The 21,241-nt window shown below is 34.9% G+C and overlaps 1 protein-coding gene across 4 annotated transcripts in view; it reads left to right on the top strand.

Annotated features, from left to right (window-relative positions):
- LOC110461780 (SWI/SNF-related matrix-associated actin-dependent regulator of chromatin subfamily D member 1-like) overlaps positions 1-21,241 on the top strand; it is a 26,985-nt gene that overhangs the window by 325 nt on the left and 5,419 nt on the right. The window contains exons 2-15 of one of the 4 annotated variants that reach the window (XM_021515436.1): positions 3,217-3,319; positions 4,828-4,857; positions 8,422-8,451; positions 12,344-12,458; positions 12,947-12,989; positions 13,563-13,685; positions 13,960-14,022; positions 14,425-14,484; positions 14,866-14,988; positions 15,127-15,228; positions 16,114-16,275; positions 16,695-16,792; positions 18,008-18,062; positions 18,500-18,622. In XM_021515436.1, the coding sequence (XP_021371111.1) occupies positions 3,217-3,319; positions 4,828-4,857; positions 8,422-8,451; positions 12,344-12,458; positions 12,947-12,989; positions 13,563-13,685; positions 13,960-14,022; positions 14,425-14,484; positions 14,866-14,988; positions 15,127-15,228; positions 16,114-16,275; positions 16,695-16,792; positions 18,008-18,062; positions 18,500-18,622 (1,230 nt within the window). The remainder of the gene's footprint in view (positions 1-3,216; positions 3,320-4,827; positions 4,858-8,421; positions 8,452-12,343; positions 12,459-12,946; positions 12,990-13,562; positions 13,686-13,959; positions 14,023-14,424; positions 14,485-14,865; positions 14,989-15,126; positions 15,229-16,113; positions 16,276-16,694; positions 16,793-18,007; positions 18,063-18,499; positions 18,623-21,241) is intronic. The other 3 variants (XM_021515438.1, XM_021515437.1, XM_021515439.1) reach the window with 3 other exon arrangements.

Raw genomic sequence — 21,241 nt, forward strand, 5'->3', positions numbered from 1 at the left:
GGGGGTCTCTTTAGTTCTGTATCTAATATGTCGGTGCGTGGGGTGAGGGGTCTATAACCACATATCCATCTCACATGGACTTTAATACCATGTCGTTTACCCCTTTTTCACAATTCTGAACAGAATGATAAACGTGTACTGTTACTGTTCTAAATATTGGCAACATTTTTGGCGAGTGAACGAGGAAACAGGCATAGAGTGTCATGTCGTAGTCATTTTGCTGTACATTTTATCTGTCGTACAGATCTGTTTTAGTAGTGACTGGAGCATTCGGATGCTGATAATTCCATTTCTTCTTGATACACCCACCTCACTGGATAGAAATCCTGCATAGAATTTTACAGGGAGTACCACATAAAAAACAGCCCACTTCACTCTTCTGATCCAAACAACAAGTTTAAGTTCAAGTAAATTTTATTTAAAAGTTGGTACATGGTTAAACAAGGCAACACAAGCCTATGGAAGACTTTTACAACCGACTATATAACAAAATAAAACGGATGTACCATTATCTCAAACATAACAAGCATGCAAACCTATGACAAGTTGTTAAACACACACACATTGATAAACATATAAAAGATAGGTAGTGTGGTTCCAAAATGAAAATTTCAGGTGAATAACTTTTGGCACATTCATTTGGGTAAAAAAAATAGGCAAACAGTCAAAACAAGGTGGCTACAGTGCCCCATCTTTGATGATCATGATTAATTATAAATTCCTAGATAAATTAAAACATTTTGGAAAGCCACACTTATCACACAATGTCTTCAACAAATTACATAATTACAGCACATATAAGTAAATACAACCATATATAAATAGCACAGATTGCTTAGGAAACATACAAACCAGATTTGAATGGAAATTACAAGAAATAAAACGATGAATTATAAGCAACACATACAATATACACAAAATAAAAGCGAAGCAACACAAATAGCACATACAAATTTTATACCCATACACATTTACAAGCATAATGGCTACAATATTATGCTATCGTGCCATAAAAAAAGGGTTTTGTGCACAGAATAACTGAAAATAAGGGGTTTGTTTGGATTAATCTTTTGTGAATCTTGTGTGGAGTATACACAGAGCCCTATTGATTAATGAGATTTTGAGGGTTGTGTGATAAACTGTTAATTTTTAATTATTTCGGAAATTGGTCCTCATAAACATACTTGTATATAAACTTGTAGATCTATATTATATATATATACAACTGAGCTAAGCTAGAAATAGTGTCAATAGTAAGATGTATTCATTCACTAGGCATACCAGGTACTACAAAACATGGTCTGATCTGGACACTGTCAGGTCTGGTTTAGTGATCCGATTCCAAGATTTGGCGAGACTGGTCTCCTTAGTCAGGTCTCATGGCTATTATGGCTTTTATATCAGTAAATATCACTGTACTATTAGCATCTAGACCAGCTAGGTTATCTCAGTTGAGGACTTAAATTCTGTAGCATAATCCCAACTGAGGTGTAAATTACCGATCATCAGTCCACAAGTGTAAACGTTACATATAGTCTACAAGTATTCAGTGCAGGGCCTCAAATGAATTACAGCCACCAATGGCCCTATATTTTGATAAAGTATGATTATTTATTCACTAAATGCTTAAACAAAGATAACTCAATACTTATGTCTTTTAAATACAGTTGTAAAACATTGCAAATTCTCAAAATCTTTATGAATAAGCTTCATATCACTAGCCTCCCGATTGGAACATTTTTCGTTGTTTCACTTTACACTCATATGTTGTCAACACTATTTGCACATATTTCTGCAAATTACTTCTGGTTGGAACACAGAAGATTATATATTAGTTGCCGGTGAATGATAAGTTACATTAATAGCAAGAACATATAGACTGAATAATTGATCAAGAGTGTTTTCGAGGTCTGTAAAATGGCAGTCAGGAGCAACATTTCTAAACGGGAAAATAAATGAATATTGACCTTTATTTGGGATGGTTATCGGGTATGTAGTGGCCAATAATAATCAACTGAACTGAACCAGGTTCTCAGTAACCCGTGCTGGCCCTAGTCTCTGATCCACGAGACCAGACCAATGAGACTTGATCAGACCACATTTAATAGTAATCTTTTACCTATCCACTAGACCTCTACAGCCTGGTAAAAATCGTTCATCGTTCAGTTAACAAATATTTCACAGAAAACAGATTGTTGAGCATGAAAACCTTCAGAATATTTTGTGTAAAAATCACATTGGCTTTGATTGTGTCTGTAATTTTATCCAGAAATAAGTTACAGTGACCAGCAATAGTGCATAGTATGGCAGTGGTAGTGGTATTTTTACATATTAAATGTATGATGTATATTTGAAGATCTGGCAAGCTTAATGCAGATGAGTTAGTCTCATTGAGCATTCTGAAAATGAGGCCAGCATACATGGGGGAAATTGAGTTTGTTTGGAATATGGCGGATCATCAAAGACATACGTACAGATATGTGAGATGGACAATTATCACAAGAAAATGGATCAAAATAAACCATATATAGGAACCAATAACTGGAGATGGCTATTCATGGCTATTCTTTTCATTTTCATTTTTTTTTTATTCATCCAAGTATTGTGACAAGTGACATTAGGGCCAGTATTCATGAAACCGTTTTCATGCTCAAGCATGGATTTTGTGCTCAAGCTGCATTTCTTGTTCCCGATGTAAATTAATAATAAAAATCTTAATTTGTCAATGATTTGGAAAAACATTGAAGAGATTTAAAGCTGAATACTGGTTTCAATTTTTACATTTCACTTTTTGATCGTTTGACATGATTAAGCAAGTGATAAGAAAATTTGTTTGAGCACAGAATCCATGCTTGAGCATGAGAACGGTTTCATGTAATGGGCACTGGTTTTCCACTCAAGAGCAAACTCCTTTCAATTCTTCTCAATTTTTCAGTATACATCCAAAATATTTTATATGTACCAGCAGAGCAGACCATAGGTTAAGGACCTTAATTTTACTTCCTTTTTAATCTTTAATATTTTATAACAATGAAAAAGTAGGAAGTCCTGAGGAGAGGTACATTTCAGTACTGAAAATTATCCTCGTGGCATATTATATAAAAATGGTAACGCAATTGAAATACTATTATTGCATTATTCTTTCAAACTGTATGTGTTGTTCAATAATCTGTTGTAATTTATATTATAATAGAAACTAATTGGTATAATTATCAGGGTCCGAGGCCAGGTGGGTACCCAGGACAACAGATGGGACCTGGAGGACCTCAAAGAATGGGGGTACCGCCGCATGGGGGCATGCCCCCGCACCCATATGCAGGTAAAGTATTTTGAATAAAGTACATACAGCTGTACAGAAAACAACTCAAATACATTCTTGAGAAGTTATTCCATTATCATTTAGGTCAAGTAAATATGTCTATATGTTTTCTTTGAGTTAATATTATTACATGTGTAAGGGCTATATATACATACCAATAAAACAAACACCCCACCCCCATACCAGGACTCGGGTTTTGTTTACAGTTTACCACCAAAAGAATTTAATTTGTTTTTTTAGCATCAACGTCGTAGACTGAACCAACAATAGATGTACAGAAGTGATATATTTTAAAGTCTTGGGGTAGTATAGAATTGTACTGAAATTTGCCCTTAGTATTTTTGATGTATAAAGGGCTGTCACATTATTTTGAAACTGTTTGCCTAATATTTGCCTAATATATAAGAACCAATGAGTTCACCTGTACTTGGTAATCTTTTTGCAATTCTTGTATAATGATCACATGATCAAATAACAAATAATTTTCAATAGCTGTATGTAGAATATTTTGTTACTTTGATAACTTTCAAAGTCAACAAAATATTTGTCTACTTTAATTTTCACACCACTGTGTACTCTTTCTCTGTGCCTGTTGTGTGAAATATTTAGATTCTCTATATATAGCCAGGTTTTTATGTGAAATTCAAAGTTTGGAACGAGTCAGTTTCCTAGGTAGTAATTACATCTTACCATAATCTGATTAATTAAATTCTTATGAGTCAATTCTTTCTCTTTAAAAATATTTGTGACCTTTGTAATGTTTCCATCCTCCATGTCTGACTAAATATAGTCACTGACAAAATCATCGAACTTTCTGCTAGCATAAGCTGCATATCAATGTCTCAATGTAAAATTTCCAGTATGAAGCAGCAGTTAACTCATTGACCCCTGAAATTTCATAATGAACTATTCCAACCTTTGAATTGGAAGAGTTCAAATGTTTCTTCAGGGGTGAATGAGTTAACCGAAGGCTTCTTTTTATTCCGATTCTACCTAAAACAAGCCGGAAGTAGAAAAATCACTGATCTATAATTAATAGCTATATATACTGTCAGATTTTCTCTAACAGATAAAACAGATGAAGGGGTTAATTACATACAATATTTTACAGTCCTTCAATTGCTGAATGGGTTTTAATCTTAAATCTCTGATGTGTTATAGTCATTCATGTATCAGTTATATACTACACTTAATTGAAAATGAAAAGATATTATTTTAAATTGGTACATTATATAACCTTGTTCTTCATAAAATTTTATTTGAAACTCTTGAATTTGTGAACAGGTATTTTTTCCAGTAATGCCAGAACACACTGACCTGGACCCTATGTTACTCTCTGTATCACATCGGTTATTTAATATAAACAAACTGAGAAATTTTGATACATTGCGAAAACTATTTTATTTCAGCAAATATCGTATTTTGGGGGTGTGGATTTTTTGCAAATTTTTTCAAGCATATTTTTTTACGTGATGTTGACATGTGCTTTCATCCCTTATATGACACAGGACAATCTGTGCCCCCCACCAGCAAGGCCAGTAAGTATGAGCTTGCCTGATCGTAAAGCTGCCGTAGTCTGCGGTCCGACACTCGGTAGACAGAGTGAAGCCTTGTTTGTTCCTGCTAAAACATGTCATACATTGTATTTACAATTGGTAGGCTATTGTTTCAAAACAAGTAGCTGGTAAGTTTAGATTTTCATTTTCCTGCAAAAAATTAAAGTACTGTATAAGATAGAAGCTGTTATAGAGAAGAAATTATGGCAGTGACCAGCATACAAATTGCAGCCCGATAAATCTTATAGTGTACCTAGCTGTAGTCTCAATAACAAGGTTTAGGAGCTTCGAGAAAGTTCACAAATATGACCTGATTTTCTTGCTGAATTGTGGGTCCGTCAATTCGAGGCGGTTTGGGGTGGATGTTAAAATGCTTGATTTATCTTAAAAACAGAATCATACATTGGTAGACAATTCCTGCTTAAATTATGTTATGTGTAAGTCTCTTTGTCCAGTAAGCAATATCTTTAATGACTTTTCTAAAAGCTCCACATTTTTCTCGAATTTTACCATTGTTTTAATGATGTACAAGACCATTGGACGTCAATTGGCTTGTGACCACAAATTATGTCAACACAAGAAAGGCTCTGATTGAGCAGTTTCATTTGGATTTTCTTGTGTAAAATTTTTTTTTTCCTTCCTGATTTCAAAGATTATACGCTCTTTTTTCAAATGTCCAGTTTCTTATAAAAAAATAATTAACTTGTGACCAATACAACTTTTAAACACATGTTATTGGGTGCTTGAAGACTTCATCTTGCTATCCCAGTAATAAAAATGAATTAATCCTGTCACCACTGTAGACCATAATGGACTCATCGCGATCAGTGCATGGTAGAGTCTACTAAAGTTACATAGGGGTGAAAGGGTTAAAATCAACTTTCTGGTGTGTTGTTCCAGCTTGACGCATCTTTATATATTTAGAATGAATACAACATTATTAAAGCTTGCTATATATGAGGAGCACTGCCAATAGGTAGGCAAGTCTAAATACGATTATCTCTATCACGCACATTTACCCCTGTCAATTAATTACCCATATTTTTAGTTATTAATTAGAATTTTTATTTCCATACATTTAGTAATAATATAAACATTCCGGAATAGTAGTCATACTTTGGTTTTTTAACTGTATGCAGTTTATTTGTCCATCATTTGTTCATCTATAGAACTGCACACATGTTTGTGTGGATTCTAAGACTTCTTACATTGAAGTTTAGCTGAGAAAGCGCAGGTGTGCTATGGCTGTCGTAGTTTAATTTGTGTATGCCTTGCATGATGTGCAGAAAAGATTGTTGATTTAAAAGTATATTTTTTTTAACTTGAAATAGCTTGTTTTATCTTCATCGTAAATATTATTATGTTTTAATTTTGAAATCTTAATTTTATGAAAATGGATTAAAAAATGCATGATTTTAGGTTAAACAGCTGGTATGCTGAAGAACTTAAATTGTAGATTTTACATATGTAATATTATCAACAGGGTATATTTTGTATTGTTCTCATATTATTTCCTGTAAACATAGTTGTTGCAGTGCCGGAAACATAAACATTGTTGCTTATGTATATATATGTTGATTCAATTTCTGAATTTCATGCATATCCTGTATTGCTGCAGACAGTCTTTTAATGCTTAAAATTGTGTCTTGTTTTAACTATATAACAATGTTAATATATATATATAATAAAACTTGTTAAAATGAAAAAAAAGAAAAAAAGAATAAAATTTGTTAACTTAAAATTTGGGGTTGCCAATACATTATATCAGGATTTCGTGTCTTTAGGTGATGTTATTACATGTATTCTTCCTGACTGCAGTAAACATTCAGTCTGCAGCATGTTAAGGCTGTATGTGATGTAAGCAGTAGCTACATATAACATATATGGTAAACAGTACCATTGTGTGGAAATAAGTGATTGTCTTGGGATCTATTATAAGTAATTTTATGCTTAAGTTATTTTCTTCAGGTGTATTCCATATAAAATATGTGATGTGTTTTTAAAATAACAGTTGCTAGAAATTTGAATATTTGGAAACTAAGGTTAAGGTAATAAAAAAACCCAGGAATTCTGGGGTTGAGCTTGGGACCTATAGACTCACTCCTACAAAGTGCAAGGTATCAAAATGAAAGATGAATACGATACAAAGGGAAGTAGCTCTATGCGAGGAAAAGCGTTCATTTATGATGATTCATCTTCAATAGAAAGCTTAGGGAGAATACTCAAGTCAGCAAAAAACTCTTAAGTGGAAATTGTCTGTACATATAACTGGTGGACTGGTACCCTTTGTCTAAGGGCTATTAAGCATGGCTAAAATTATATATATCCACTTGAAGTTGATACAGATATATATCATGTACCGTTATAAGTATATATTCTGTAGGCGTAAGGTTGTATACTTGTTTTATTTTCTTTACATGTATAATACAGTATTGATTCTAATAATAGCTCAGGCTATTATATTATTAAAACATGTGATAAAACGAAAAAAGGGGGAATATCTTCAGAATTTGGAAAATACCAAAACATGAATTTTTTTTTAATTTTTGCTCCAAATAGAAAGGATGATGATTATTAGAGCATGGGCTGTTATTAGAACCGAAACAGTATTATATTTATGTTAAGGCAGATCGCCCCACCACTATTCTATTGTATACAGGTCTTCAAAGTTATTGTCTTGTTAAATTTGTAATTTCTTCTTTATATATTGAGCTGGTTTGTGGACATTTTTAGGGAGTTGCATCAGTTCGAAGTTATTCCTATTAACGTTGTGTAAAAGTTTCAACATAACAAATACATTTAGCATGACCAGTGGTGCAGTGATTAAGCCCCTCGCTTTATAATCAAGATGTCAGGAAATTTCCCTTTCAAGTTGACAGGAATTAAATCTTTATAAGATGTAAAGATTTTTTTTGTGAAAAAGGAAAATATAGTAAATCAGAAAATTGTAGACAAATTGGAACTCTTCTTTGTTGAAGGTATACCATAGAATGCTGGCATGAGACAATATACCTTAACTTTACCATTGGAAGTGAATTGTAACATATATAGCCTTTAGTAAATCTGAAAATTGTAGACAAATTGGAACTCTTCTTTGTTGAAGGTATACCATAGAATGCTGGCATGAGACAATCTACCTTAACTTTACCATTGGAAGTGAATTATAACATTATATAGCCTTTAGGATCGGAGTAAGGCTCTACACCTAGATAATCTTGTATTATCGTATGGCTAGATTATGTAAGAGTTATCTCCTTTAGTGATATTTGATTGCCATTTATTGATATCACATAATATTTAATAACATTAATCAGTGTTACATTAATGCATGCAATTTTGTATATATTTCGTATGTTGAATCAATTTATCATTATTATATAAGTAATATTGGAGATATTGTCATTAGTTTTTATGGTAACATGTATTTGTAGAGATATTAATTATAAAAAGAATCTCAAAACTGCTTAATACTGATCATGATCACTTAAAGTGGTTTTGATTACCGTTATCACCTTAAGTCATGACCTTGACCTTGTGATTTTCCAGCAGGTGGAAAGGTCAAAGGTGACTCACAATGTGAGTATATATATATATATATACAGCGCTAAGGATGCTCCCCGCTTCATTGGCTGTTTAGAGTTGTCCCTATAGTAATACAACTGCATGCACAGATCCAGTGATTTTCCTTGTTATGTATTATAAACTCACTTTGAAAAAAAAATCAACTCCCTTTCTTAGTGGGGTTCAGACATCTTTTTAAATGAAGGTTAGAAAAAAATCTGGCTTTGAATTATAGGATTTTTTTTTTTTTTTTTTTTTGCAAAGTTGCATTACCACATCAGATAATTAATTGATAAAAAACCTTCTATGTACATTGTATATGCAGTTTTTAACAAGAAATTAAATAAGGCTGTTGGCAGATGTAAATTTTCCCCTATTCAAGGTGTCCTAGCAGAACTGCCAGACATTTATGGTGCATGTGATCCAGGGAGTTGTAGACGCCAGCAGCTGTAGCTAGGTTGGACGTTTAGTATGTTATTATGCTTTAACATATAAGCCAGACTTGTTGCAGAAAAGATTGCAAAAATTTGACCACAAATATTTTAGAAAGGATTAAGCTAAAGCTTATCATGTCTTTGTATTTTTGTTTTGCCTTTTAGTTGTTTATTATTTTAGTGTTTTTAGTTTCTTATAAAACTAATTTATTTCAGTATGACTGGCCATTTATGGTTGAGAAATTTGTAATATGAAGAAAAAAAAGTTTTTGAATGTGGACTCTGGTCACTGTACTTCTCCAGAAGTCATTATTGTTATTATGAACGATTTCTGGATTGCTGTAGGCCAAGTCTTTGGGAGAAGAAAAATGTGACAATGTTGAAAAAGCTAAATTGATCAAACAAATTAAATTGTATTTTTCTATATTTATTCCTAAATTGTAACCATAATAGTTTTTAAAGGGATCCAATGTCCTGTAATTAACATATTTTCTTGCAATTTTGCTTTTTGATACTTCCAACATCAATTAAAAAATATAAAGCTGCAGGATTTAATATTCTGTGACCAAGCGAAATATAACAGGGCGCCTCTATGTGCATGTTATAGATTTTACCCAAGCAGGTTGTGTTTCTGATCGTTAATGCAGGCCTATCATTTCTGACTGGCTGACTAAATTTGCTTTTAGTGCTGACCATAGATGTTTGTATTGTGTATTTGAAATACTGCATTGAGAGAGTCCGTGTAATTTACTGGTATGTATGGTATTATACTATTAGCCTGTGGGATGACCAGTTTAATACAATATACCAATAGATTATGAAAAGTTCTTTTTTACACAACCAATAAAATGTTCAATGTGACGTTTCGATGACTAGTACGATATGTATGCTGTCACCTTCATCAGACAAATGACCACTGAAGTGTATGCACACAAAGGTGTAAAATGTGTACGAGTTGTCCACAAAATCGATGTCGATTTCAGCTACGCTGTAAGCGTATGTACAATAGTTGATATATATGTACCGAAATGACTCGATGCAGCTACGCTTTGTTTAATTCTTGGCCATAGATGTGCGAGAGTCTTTGAGCCCCCTCATCTCGATTTAGAACTGGCCCACTGCGGCGTATCCAGATGACTTCCTTTATCTGTCCCTTGAACAGATTGCTCTCTCTGTCCAAAACTTTGGAGTTATCCCAGTCAATCACATTATCGATTGTGTAAAAAAGAACTTTTCATAATCCATACTTACCAACCTGAAGAAAATGTTGAGAAATATACCAGTAGGTACTTAATGGATTAGCACTACATACCTATCTAGTTTTCATCAGTTCCCCTCCTTATTTTCTACCCGAGCAAGCTTAAGGTAATCAATTTTGGATCTCAACAATAGTACTAGGTAATAATGAATTTGGATTTATTCCTAAGCATGGGTTTGCTTTGTTTGTGCGGGGGTTAACATTCTCGTAACATTATCGGTCATATAGATATAAAAAGACAGATGCTTGATGAAAGACTGCAGAAAAGAATGGAAAATTAGGTTAGCAGTATACATGATAGGCGGAAATGAAAATATAGAGGTCTCATTTAAATGGGTGAAGCAGATCAAGTTGGTTTTCTACAGTGACCCCTTATAGAACAACTCGCCCAACCCCAATTCTGTATAGGCCCTCTCATTAGTCACCTCTTATGAAAATTTTCAGTCAGATAAAGCAGATTTATTTGTATACCCCCACAACGAAGTTAGTGGGGGAGGGGGGGGGGGGGGTATACTGGAATCACCCTGTCTGGATGTCTGTCTGTCGTCCACAGTAACTTGTCCGGTAAAACTCCTCCTAAACTAACAGGTGGATATCATTGAAACCTTGCAAGAATGATCAGTATCTTATGTAGTTGTGCACCGGCATTTTAATTTGGGATTTCGACCCTTTTTGATGGAGTCATGCCCCTTTATGCGAAATACTTGTTACTGGTGGGAGACTGGATTGCTGTGCAATGCTTTGCCTTAGTAAGCCTTTAACTTACAGTTCTGGTTTATATAGCAGCGGGGGTATTAGTTAACCTTTGGCTTACAGTTCTGGTTTATATAGCAGCGGGGGTATTAGTTAGCCTTTGGCTTACAGTTTTATTTCAGAACCTAAACAGGATAAGCATGCACTGAATGAATGTCCAGTGAAGTATGTTGGACTTGTATCAGATGTACTGTAGTAGTGCTGTGTTATGAAATAAACATACAAAGAAATTTAAATTTCCATTGGCGACCCCTAGCTCCTGGCTAGCATATGTTTTCTATGTATCTCATTAGAAAAAACTGTTTTTTTTTTTTAACTTAGTGATAAGTGATCACAGTTTTATATTGTAGTTGCATGAGAGTGATAGTCACATTAACTCCTGCTTTCGTTCCAGTTTGATGGTCAATATTAAGAGTATTTGATATTATTACCCAATAGTCTATATAAATAAGAATTAGTAATTTTTGACTGTTTCTGGCTTTTTGTCCAACTTTGGCTGCAGGGGTGAAACAGCCAAAACTGTTTTCCCGGTCAGAGCGAACTGTTACCCAGCGTGAATTCGATGCGCAGAAATTTCCCCTTGATAGGGGTCGTTAAAAGTGTGTGTTTGACCTCAGCATTGATACTAAAATATCTATTTGGTAATAAAGCAATTGTTTCAATGCTATTAGGGAAACTGTCAAAACTGCCATCCCTCGGTAGGACCTGTTTGCCAGGGCTTCCAGGGGGATCCCCCTACCTCGGGATGATAGTTTTGACTGTTCCCCAAATAGCCATAAAACAATTGTATATTATATATTTTTAAACTGAATCTAAACTTTCATAATAAACACTAGAAAGATTCCAGCAATAAATAAATATAAGATTTTTTATAAATTTATTGCTGTGAATTTCTTTTTTCAATCTCGTGATCTTGAATTGAGTCTATGTCATAATTATAATTACAGTATGCCTATGTAAGATCTTGTTTGGGAATATTGTGGTATTTGACCCAATAAGCATTTCTAATTGAAGGAAATTAGAAGAATCAAACAAACTTCCCAAACTTTTTAAAAAATCATCATAGACACTTAGAGTTTTCCAACTGTAAATTATGGCGAACAGTTCGGACATTTGGATGAGACAGTACATATACATTCTTAGGGGCACTTATCGAGTCAAATACGGTAAAATTATTCCTATAATACTATTTTACTGAAGGTTTGTGTAGTTTCTTGATAATTTATTGCTGATGAAAAATGTTTTATTGTTGAAAGTTGATAATAATATATATCACAAGTACAAAATACATGTAGAATGGGAGATATCTTGTCTGTTATTGTCCTTTTTTTTTTTTTTTTGCAGGTTCTTGATCACTGTAGTACTATATACTGTAACATTAAAGGTGAATGTTGTTTAAATAACTGTCTGCTCATGATCATATGTATACAGCAATACTCATATGTGGACTGTTGCTTCCTAGGTATGCGACCAGGTATGTCCCCAGGAATGCCCCCACCCCCGGGGCCACCAGGTATGCAGGGACCCATGGATAGGAAGCGGCCCCCAGACCCTCGAGCAGCCCAGCACATGAAGACGTAAGAACAACTTGAAAGAGCATGCTATACTAAATATGGAACTATATTTGTAATGATACATTATACCTATACTGTGAACTAGTGTCATTTAATCGCTACATTTCTTTTATTACAGAACAGATGTATTTTGTTTTGAATAATAATTATATTAATACTTGGTATATATACACATATGATTATAAGAGAACAATCTTCCTTGTACATACTGTGAAACCATTGCCTCTATTTAACTTTTGACATTCTTGTATGTTGATTGGGGTCTAGACAGCGGGTACTGTAGTACGACAATTTAAGAAATAAGAACATGTACATTGAGTTCATTTTTCTTATAAAGAAAAACATGAAAATTCAAGGTTGAAAAAAAAAGTCACAAAAATACAGTTGAGACTTGAAACGTATTATGAAAAACATAAGGTTTGTATTGAAATCTGTATGCTTGACATCTCTGCTTACATTTCGTAACTTACACTTTGTTTCTTTGAATTTAGGAAGAAGAAAAAGAAAGTTGCTGATAAAATTCTTCCACAAAGAGTAAGTGATTTGATGTACTCTCGTGTCATACTGTGTAAGTAGGTAGAGAGGTCCGGTGTAAGGAAGCAATATCTCAGGGTTAAACAAATGTTAACTATCTCTCGTGTACCAGTGTATGTTAAAATAGGTGTCAAACACAAAAATTCTGTCTGAATGATCGTCGGAGGAGGAGTCATTATTATCACTGAAAATTTATTAAACACACATTGAGTCTTATTTAATCTATTGCTCAACACACACACTTATATCACTTAGGATATATATCTGTTACAACTCGAAACCAACAATGAGAACTGCCAGTTTTGACGGAAATTTGTTGGAGGAAATATAAGTCAAGTAACATTTTCCATGAAAATTGGAGGGTTAAAACTCCTGTCAATGGACCTGTTATCTTAATTCAGAGTCCAAGTCAATTCTTTGTTTGTCACTGTATGCTTGTGGTATCCAATTGATAACCTTGCACTGACTAATTAATATTTACGCTGTTGATTTAAACCTATATGATTGCACTTGCTCAAGGCTGACATGAAATGTGAAGTAATTTGACCTTTGACATTGTTGCCTTCCCTTTAGGTAAGAGACTTGGTGCCGGAGTCACAAGCTTATATGGATCTGCTGGCCTTTGAGAGAAAACTGGATACCACAATTATGAGAAAGAGACTGGACATCCAGGAAGCTCTCAAACGACCAATGAAGGTAAGCTACGGGTACAGCAGACAGGAGGCTCTCAAACGACTAATGAAGGTTAAGCTACAAGTACAAGAGACAGGAGGCTCTCAAACGACTAATGAATGTAAGCTACAAGTAAAGCAGATAAGAAAATCTGACAGACCCAACTAATGTGTTACTTGCACAAGAAAGAAAAACAATTCAAAATAATTAAAATGTATTTTTGAATAATATGATTTCATTAAATGACTTGAATTGTGATGTTTTTGTATTGATAAATTTATTTTTTGTTATGTTTCAGCAAAAAAGAAAACTACGCATTTTCATTTCCAACACATTCTACCCAGTAAAGGCAGAAGGGGAGGTAACTATATAGTTTTTGAATGTGATCTATAACAAAATCATTTCAGTCATGTGACCCATCAACCTTACACTAGTTTCTGTTTGAACAAATGTTTTCTGTTAAGACATCAACGTCCTGGCACTATTTTTACAGCTCAGTAGATGAAATAGTCGGTGTTATATAAACTTTGTAGAACTCGAAGATTATCCATCTGCTGTCTTTTCTGTAAACAATAGAAAATTCCTATTTTTAGCCCCTTAGCTAAAAGAAAGAAAAAAGAAAAAAAACACACCTGACAGTTCTTTAGTTAACTATTTGAATTTTATTTCAATTGCTAATTTTCCTCTTGTATATTTGAACTAAATGGCGACAATATTATTATATTAACTAGCAGTTGATTTGAACTATCACTTTATTCTGCAGGATGGAGAGGAATCTGTTGCATCATGGGAGCTGCGAGTAGAAGGGCGTCTTCTTGAAGATGTAAGTCAGGACTGCTCAATTTACATTCTTTAGTTCCAGAAGTTGATTAAACCTACCTATTAGCGGCATAATGGTCAATCATTATTAGTTTTTCATCCTCTGCACTTGACAATATTTGAAAGATATTCTTTTGGGGGGAAAAAAGAAAAAAAATGATATGTCATATGAAAAAGACTACTAGAATATTTGTGGCTTAATAAGAAAATGCAAATATTGATATTTTTATAGTAATTCTGAATTAACAGATCATATTTCAAAAAACCCAAGAAGCTGGCCTATTTCTGTCATTTTGATATTGGAAAAGTTCTGTTTACTGCAAAATAAGTTTTCTTATTTTGAAAGGAAATTGAAAATATCCACAAACTCGTTTCCATATTTTAGTCCATGAGTGCCAAGCTTGGAAGTGACCCTGCCAAGGTGAAACGAAAGTTTTCTTCCTTCTTCAAAAGTCTGGTGATTGAGTTGGACAAGGACTTGTATGGACCAGACAATCATCTAGTGGAGGTAAGATCTGTGTGCCATAGTACCGATCCCAAAACTATTTGGCTAAATGTGAGTCACGTATGTAAACATGGCGTAAAGTAAAAGAAATTGAATTGTTTGTGTGAGAGATATCAAGATGAGCAATTCTTTTTTAAATAGTGGCACAGGACACCGACGACGCAGGAAACAGACGGATTCCAGGTGAAACGTCCAGGCGACCAGAATGTGAAATGTACCGTTCTCCTCATGCTGGACTACCAGGTATGGTCTACTACATATATATATTGATTCATTAGTAATGTGAATGAGGAATTGATTTTTTAGGGGATATTATATACGTACATTTTAAGAGCGAATAAGTTAACTAGTCTTTGACACAAAAAAATGCATAAAACTAAAACTTTTGTCTAAAACTTAGGATTTGTATGATATTGTATCCTGGAAAGATAAAAGTTTTTTAAAAAAATCTGAGAAAAGTTCTAGAGCTGATGTGATAATGATGAGCTTTAAGGTTGATAAACACTTGGCTGTGGGCAGTTGAATGTGGTTGTATTTGGTTATATACTGTGGTCCCCTTAGTTAATGTTGGTCCAGTGTCAGGTACTGGTTTCATTAACATTCCTTAGGTAAGTAAAAATCAAAGTTTGTAAAAATCTGAACTAAGATGATATGTGGGCTAGAAGGTACATGTATTCTTATTGTCTGTACTTTTGTGACTATCGGATAGTATATTATTGCCAATTCAACAGAACCTGAAGCCTCCCAATATTTATTTTACTCAGGACATATGACTGAAGTGCTTAAAATATGGTAGTGTTATTCCCTACTGAATATTCAACATTTAGAGAAAGTAAAACGACTTGTCAACTGTTGTCTGTGCTTGATGCCTTAGGCGTGGTATTTCAGTGAGGTAGCTCTGCAAAATCGTCATCAGATCTGCACCATCACAAAGAGGCAAATGCACCAACATATTGCCTCCGGCACATATGCATACATTGCATAAATGGAGGCATGTCCTTTTAATAGGATATTTAACCTACCAAACCAAATTTGTTTTTACTGTATGATATAGGTGCATGCTAAGTGTATATTGAACCAGCATTTGGTATTAAATCAGACTTTGATATTTTCTCATGTTTGTTGTAGCCACCTCAATTCAAGTTGGACCAGCGTCTGGCCAGGTTACTGGGTGTCCACACACAGACTCGCCCAGTCATCATTAACGCTCTCTGGCAGTACATCAAAACACACAAGCTTCAGGATCCTCACGAGCGAGAGTTCATCAACTGTGACAAGTACCTGGAACAAGTAAGTTCATATCTGTAAATCTAGATTATTACCAGTGATGCGTCCATTCTTATTTATAAGCATACTTCATTTGTAAAATCGGTCATTTTGTAAACAGCCCTTTTTGCCTAAAGTGTGAAATTTGGAAAAGCCTGAAGTGCAGTACCAGTATTAATACCCAGGACAAGGACACAATAAGTTTATTATACATGGAGTCTGGTAATACAATTACAATTATATTTTCAGTATTTAAGATGAAGCTCCGAATGTAAAAATTGTCAAACAGTCAATGTCTGCAAATAGTGTTATCATTGGAAGCTAAATTGTTAATAGTAAGACATCATGTTATTATTGAACATGTTACAATATAAAAGTTACCATTGAGCAGAATTTATGGTGTGTTTCACTCCTAACAGTAAGCAATTTTGTTAATATTTTAGATATTTGATAGTTCGAGGATGAAGTTTGCGGAGATTCCAGGGAAGTTGCACAGTCTCCTGATGCCACCAGATCCTATAGTTATCAACCATGTCATTGTGTAAGATACAACAGACCAGTGACATGTTCAGTTCAAATGCAGGCTATGATCAAGGCTTCATTTGCGTATCCCGGTTGAAACGGTTCAGGTGGCACAGAAATATTGTACGATAAACGAATGCACATGGACCGAACCATAGGCAGAGCTAAAACAAATGCACAGTTTCGGAGAATAAATAACAATATATCAAGAATATAATCTGTCCTTTTTACACGCGTCCGCTAAATTATATAAGGTATCTTAAAATCTACAAGTGGCTTGACACAGTTTCATGAAGAATTAACACAAACTAGCATAAGTCAGCATTTTAGTTTCTGTCTGGCACATCTTAAACCGTCAATCTGCACATGCCGAATACTCCTGAGGTCAGCCACAGTTCAGATCTGTGCCTGTCATTTTTCTTTCAGGTTCAACCGTTTCAACTGGTTGGACCAGATATGCGAAAGGGGCCACAAGACAATTATATTGAATAGAATAACAGTGGATGTCTACACTACATGCAAGGAACGGGCAAACTAGAATGGCTTTGCAGATTTTGACCAAAACATTAAGACCTGCAGTTCCTCTATTTAAATAGAAAAATAGACAAGGAAAATCTGTTATTTAAATTATTATAATAGATTTTCCTTGTGGAAAAACAATAGTGGTAATATGTCCTGTTTTATGTCCCCATCATTGTATGGTTCAAATAGTGTGATTGTCCTGTCAGTGTCACCATGCTACCATATTTATTTTAATAATAATAATAATGATAATAATAAGAGGTTCTTATATACCGATTTATCACAACCTAGTTCGTAGGTCGTCTCAAAGCGGTTCACAAATTACTATCCGTGGTTATAGGGCCTTTGCAACCAGCCAATACCTTTCTCACCTCCCTTGGCAGCATACAGCCGAAGTTGCCATTTCGGCGCTAACAGCTAGCATTCAACATTTCTAGCACTGCCCAACCACATACTCATTTACAGCTGAGTAAAGTATCTTGCTCAAAGATACAACACAGTGCCATGCCGTAAATCATACCCGCAACCCTTCGGTCACGAGCTCGGCATCCTACATCTAGACCACCGTGCCTCCATCATTTCTTAAATGATTTTTATCAAACTCTATGTAAAGGTAAAGTATAAGAATCACTTAATGAGACTGTTAAGAACTGTTTTCTGAGATGAGAGCTTATTGATGTAAAAGTTAGACACCTGTGTCTCTATGTTTTAGTGTGGAGGGGCCAGACTCCAGGAAGACTGCCTGTTACGATATTGAAGTGGAAGTTGTAAGTCAATTTCTAAATTTTCAGAAACAAGCATCAAATTACATTTTAAAAATAATAATATTCAAACTACTTAAAAAAAGTAAGAAAGCAAAAAAAATCCTGTTTTTTTGTGTATGTTTGTATATATATATTTAGCAGTTTTTATCAGTTCAAATTTTCTTTGAGATAAATTTTTTAAAGTTTGAATGTTGTGAAAATCAATGAAGTTCACAATAATAAAAATCTAGAAACCAAATTTGGGTAGACATTGTTAATGTGTAAGGTAACTTGTATAAGTAACCCCTGGACAGTTTGTGTATTCTGTTTGTTTCAATGAAAGACATGAAAAGAAAATTTTGTTTTGTTCTTGAAAGTGCATTTATAAAGTCACAGGTTTTATTACAATTTGAAATTTTCACACACGCACATTAAAGATTGCTCGATTATTCTTGTTGAAGGATGATACGCTGAAACAGCAGATGAACTCGTTCCTGTTGTCAACACAGAGTCAGCAGGAAATTGCTAGCCTCGATTCCAAGGTATTGGTAAAGCTGATGTCAACAGGCTTTAACTTAACAGAAGTAGGATATTTTTACAGTGTATTCAGTGTAATGTTGGCATGTTAATTAAAACCTTGTAAATCAAGTCTACCTCTCATCCAGCTTGGTAGCTTCTTAACTGCATGTCGGGGATAATCCTGAAAGCACAATTTGTGGACAACGATATTCAGGGTCTCTTTTACCATAAGTGAGGAGTCCTGTGTGATTAATTTACAAAACTAGTAAAGAGATTGTACTGTAAAACAAGAGGCCCAATGGGCCTGTATTGCTCACCTGGTATTAATATCACACTTGTAATTTTAAAAGTTGACTAAAATACAGCTACAAACAAAATATCAGTGTTTGATTAATAAAAACCTAAAAAGATTTAAACATATGAAGCCTGTGACCTTGAATGTCCAACAATTTGCAAGGGCATTAGTTTGAAAGTGGGTCAAGGTCATTCCTTTGAACAAACTTGGTAGCCCTTCATCCAAACATGCTACAGGCCCAATATCAGTACCCTGGGGCTTTTGGTTATTGAGAAGAAGTTGTTAGAAGATTTTAACATATTTGACCCCTGTGACCTGGAATATAAGTCGAGGTCATTCATTTGAACAAACTTGGTAGCCCTTCATCCGTGCATGCTACAGGCCCAATATCAGTACCCTGGGCCTTTTGGTTATTGAGAAGAAGTTGTTTGAAGATTTTAACAACTTTTTCCCATGTGACCTTGAAAGTGAGTCAAGGTCATTCATTTGAACAAACTTGGTAGCCCTTCATCCGTGCATGCTACAGGCCCAATATCAGTACCCTGGGCCTTTTGGTTATTGAGAAGAAGTTGTTTGAAGATTTTAACAACTTTTTCCCATGTGACCTTGAAAGTGAGTCAAGGTCATTCATTTGAACAAACTTGGTAGCCCTTTATCCCAGCATGCTTCAGGCCCAATATCAGTACCCTGGGCCTTTTGGTTATTGAGAAGAAGTTGTTTGAAGATTTTAAGACATTTGACCCCTGTGACCTGGAAAGTTGGTCAAGGTCTTTCATTCGAACAAACTTGGTAGCCCTTCATCCAAGCATGTAACTTGCCAAATATCATTACCCTGGGCCTTTTGGTTATTGAGAAGAAGTTGTTAGAAGATTTTAAGACATTTGACCCCTGTGACCTTGAAAGTTGGTCAAGGTCTTTCATTTGAACAAACTTGGTAGCCCTTCATTCCAGCATGTTATTTGCCAAATATCATTACCCTAGGTCTCTTAGTTATTCAGAAGAAGTTGTTTAAAGATTTTTTAGGTCACCTGAGACAAAGTCTCAAGTGACCTATTGCGATCGCCTTTTGTCCGGCGTCCAGCATCCGGCGTGCGTCCGTAAACAATTTACATTTTCAACTTCTTCTCCAAAACCCCTGAACCAATTTCAATGAAATTTTGCAGAAACCTTCCATGGCCAAAGGTCAACTAAAATTGTGAATTATGTGGTCCCCAGCCCCCAGGGGCCTGAGGGGCGGGGCCAAAAAGGGTAAAATTGACTAAAATTTCAAAAATCTTCTTCTCAATACCCAGATATGGTAGAATCAAATACTCTTCATAGATGGAAGGGTCTTAAGGTGCTTTACCAATATTGTGAATTTCATGACCCTGGGGTGTCATGTTTCCCCCTGGGGAGGGGGTAAACTTTATTTTAGTTTACATAGGGAAATCACATTTTAGACTAACATTTGTAAATTGCCATTGGAAGTAATTCAATTTGGGTTAGAATTATCAGTATTGGATAGCAGTTTGATATATGGTATGCACATATCAGCCCTGACTGACCCCCCGGGGCTGATGGGTGGGGCCTTAAAGGGTTGAATTGACTGAAATTTCAAAAATCTTCTTCTCAAGACCCAGATATGGTAGAATCAAATACTCTTCATAGATTGAAGGGGCTTAAGGTGCTTTACCAAAATTGTGAATTTCATGACCCTGGGGTCTTGCGTTTCCCCCTGGGGCAGGAGGGGGTAACTTGATTGGAATTATAACTCTAAGTTGAAAGTTTGATACTTTGTAAATTTTGAGCCATCCCTTCCCCCGAGGGCTGTACGGTGGGGCCCAATCGAGTCTGTGTGCTAAAATAAAATTTCTTTATTTTCCTTGTTTAGAATCAGAGGTGCTAGTTTCAAATACTTTTCAGTCTTAAATCTGCATGCTAGATATTGAATAAGGTGGTTTTATTGTTTTTTAGCTCACCTGGCACGAAGTGCCAAGTGAGCTTATGCCGTGGCGCGGCGTCCGTCGTCTGTCCGTCCGGTGTCAATATTTTACTTTAAACGACTTCTTCTTAATAACCGAAAGGCCTAGGGTGTCGATATTTGGCCAGAATCAAACTTGGATGAAGGGCTACAAAGTTTGTTAAAATTAATGACCTTCACCTATTTTCAAGGTCACAGGGGTCAAATATGTCAAAAACTTAAAACATCTTCTTCTCAATAACCAAAATGCCCAGGGAGATGATATTTGGCCAGTAGCATGCTTGGGTGAAGGGCTAACAAGTTTGTTCAAATGAATGACCTTCAATTATATTCAAGGTCACAGGGGTCAATTGTATTAAAAAACCTATAAACAACTTCTTCTGAATAACCAAAATGCTCAGGGTGATGATATTTGGCCAGTAGCATGCT

The sequence above is a fragment of the Mizuhopecten yessoensis genome, unplaced genomic scaffold, assembly GCF_002113885.1.
Source record: "Mizuhopecten yessoensis strain PY_sf001 unplaced genomic scaffold, ASM211388v2 scaffold10661, whole genome shotgun sequence".
NCBI lineage: Eukaryota > Metazoa > Mollusca > Bivalvia > Pectinida > Pectinidae > Mizuhopecten > Mizuhopecten yessoensis.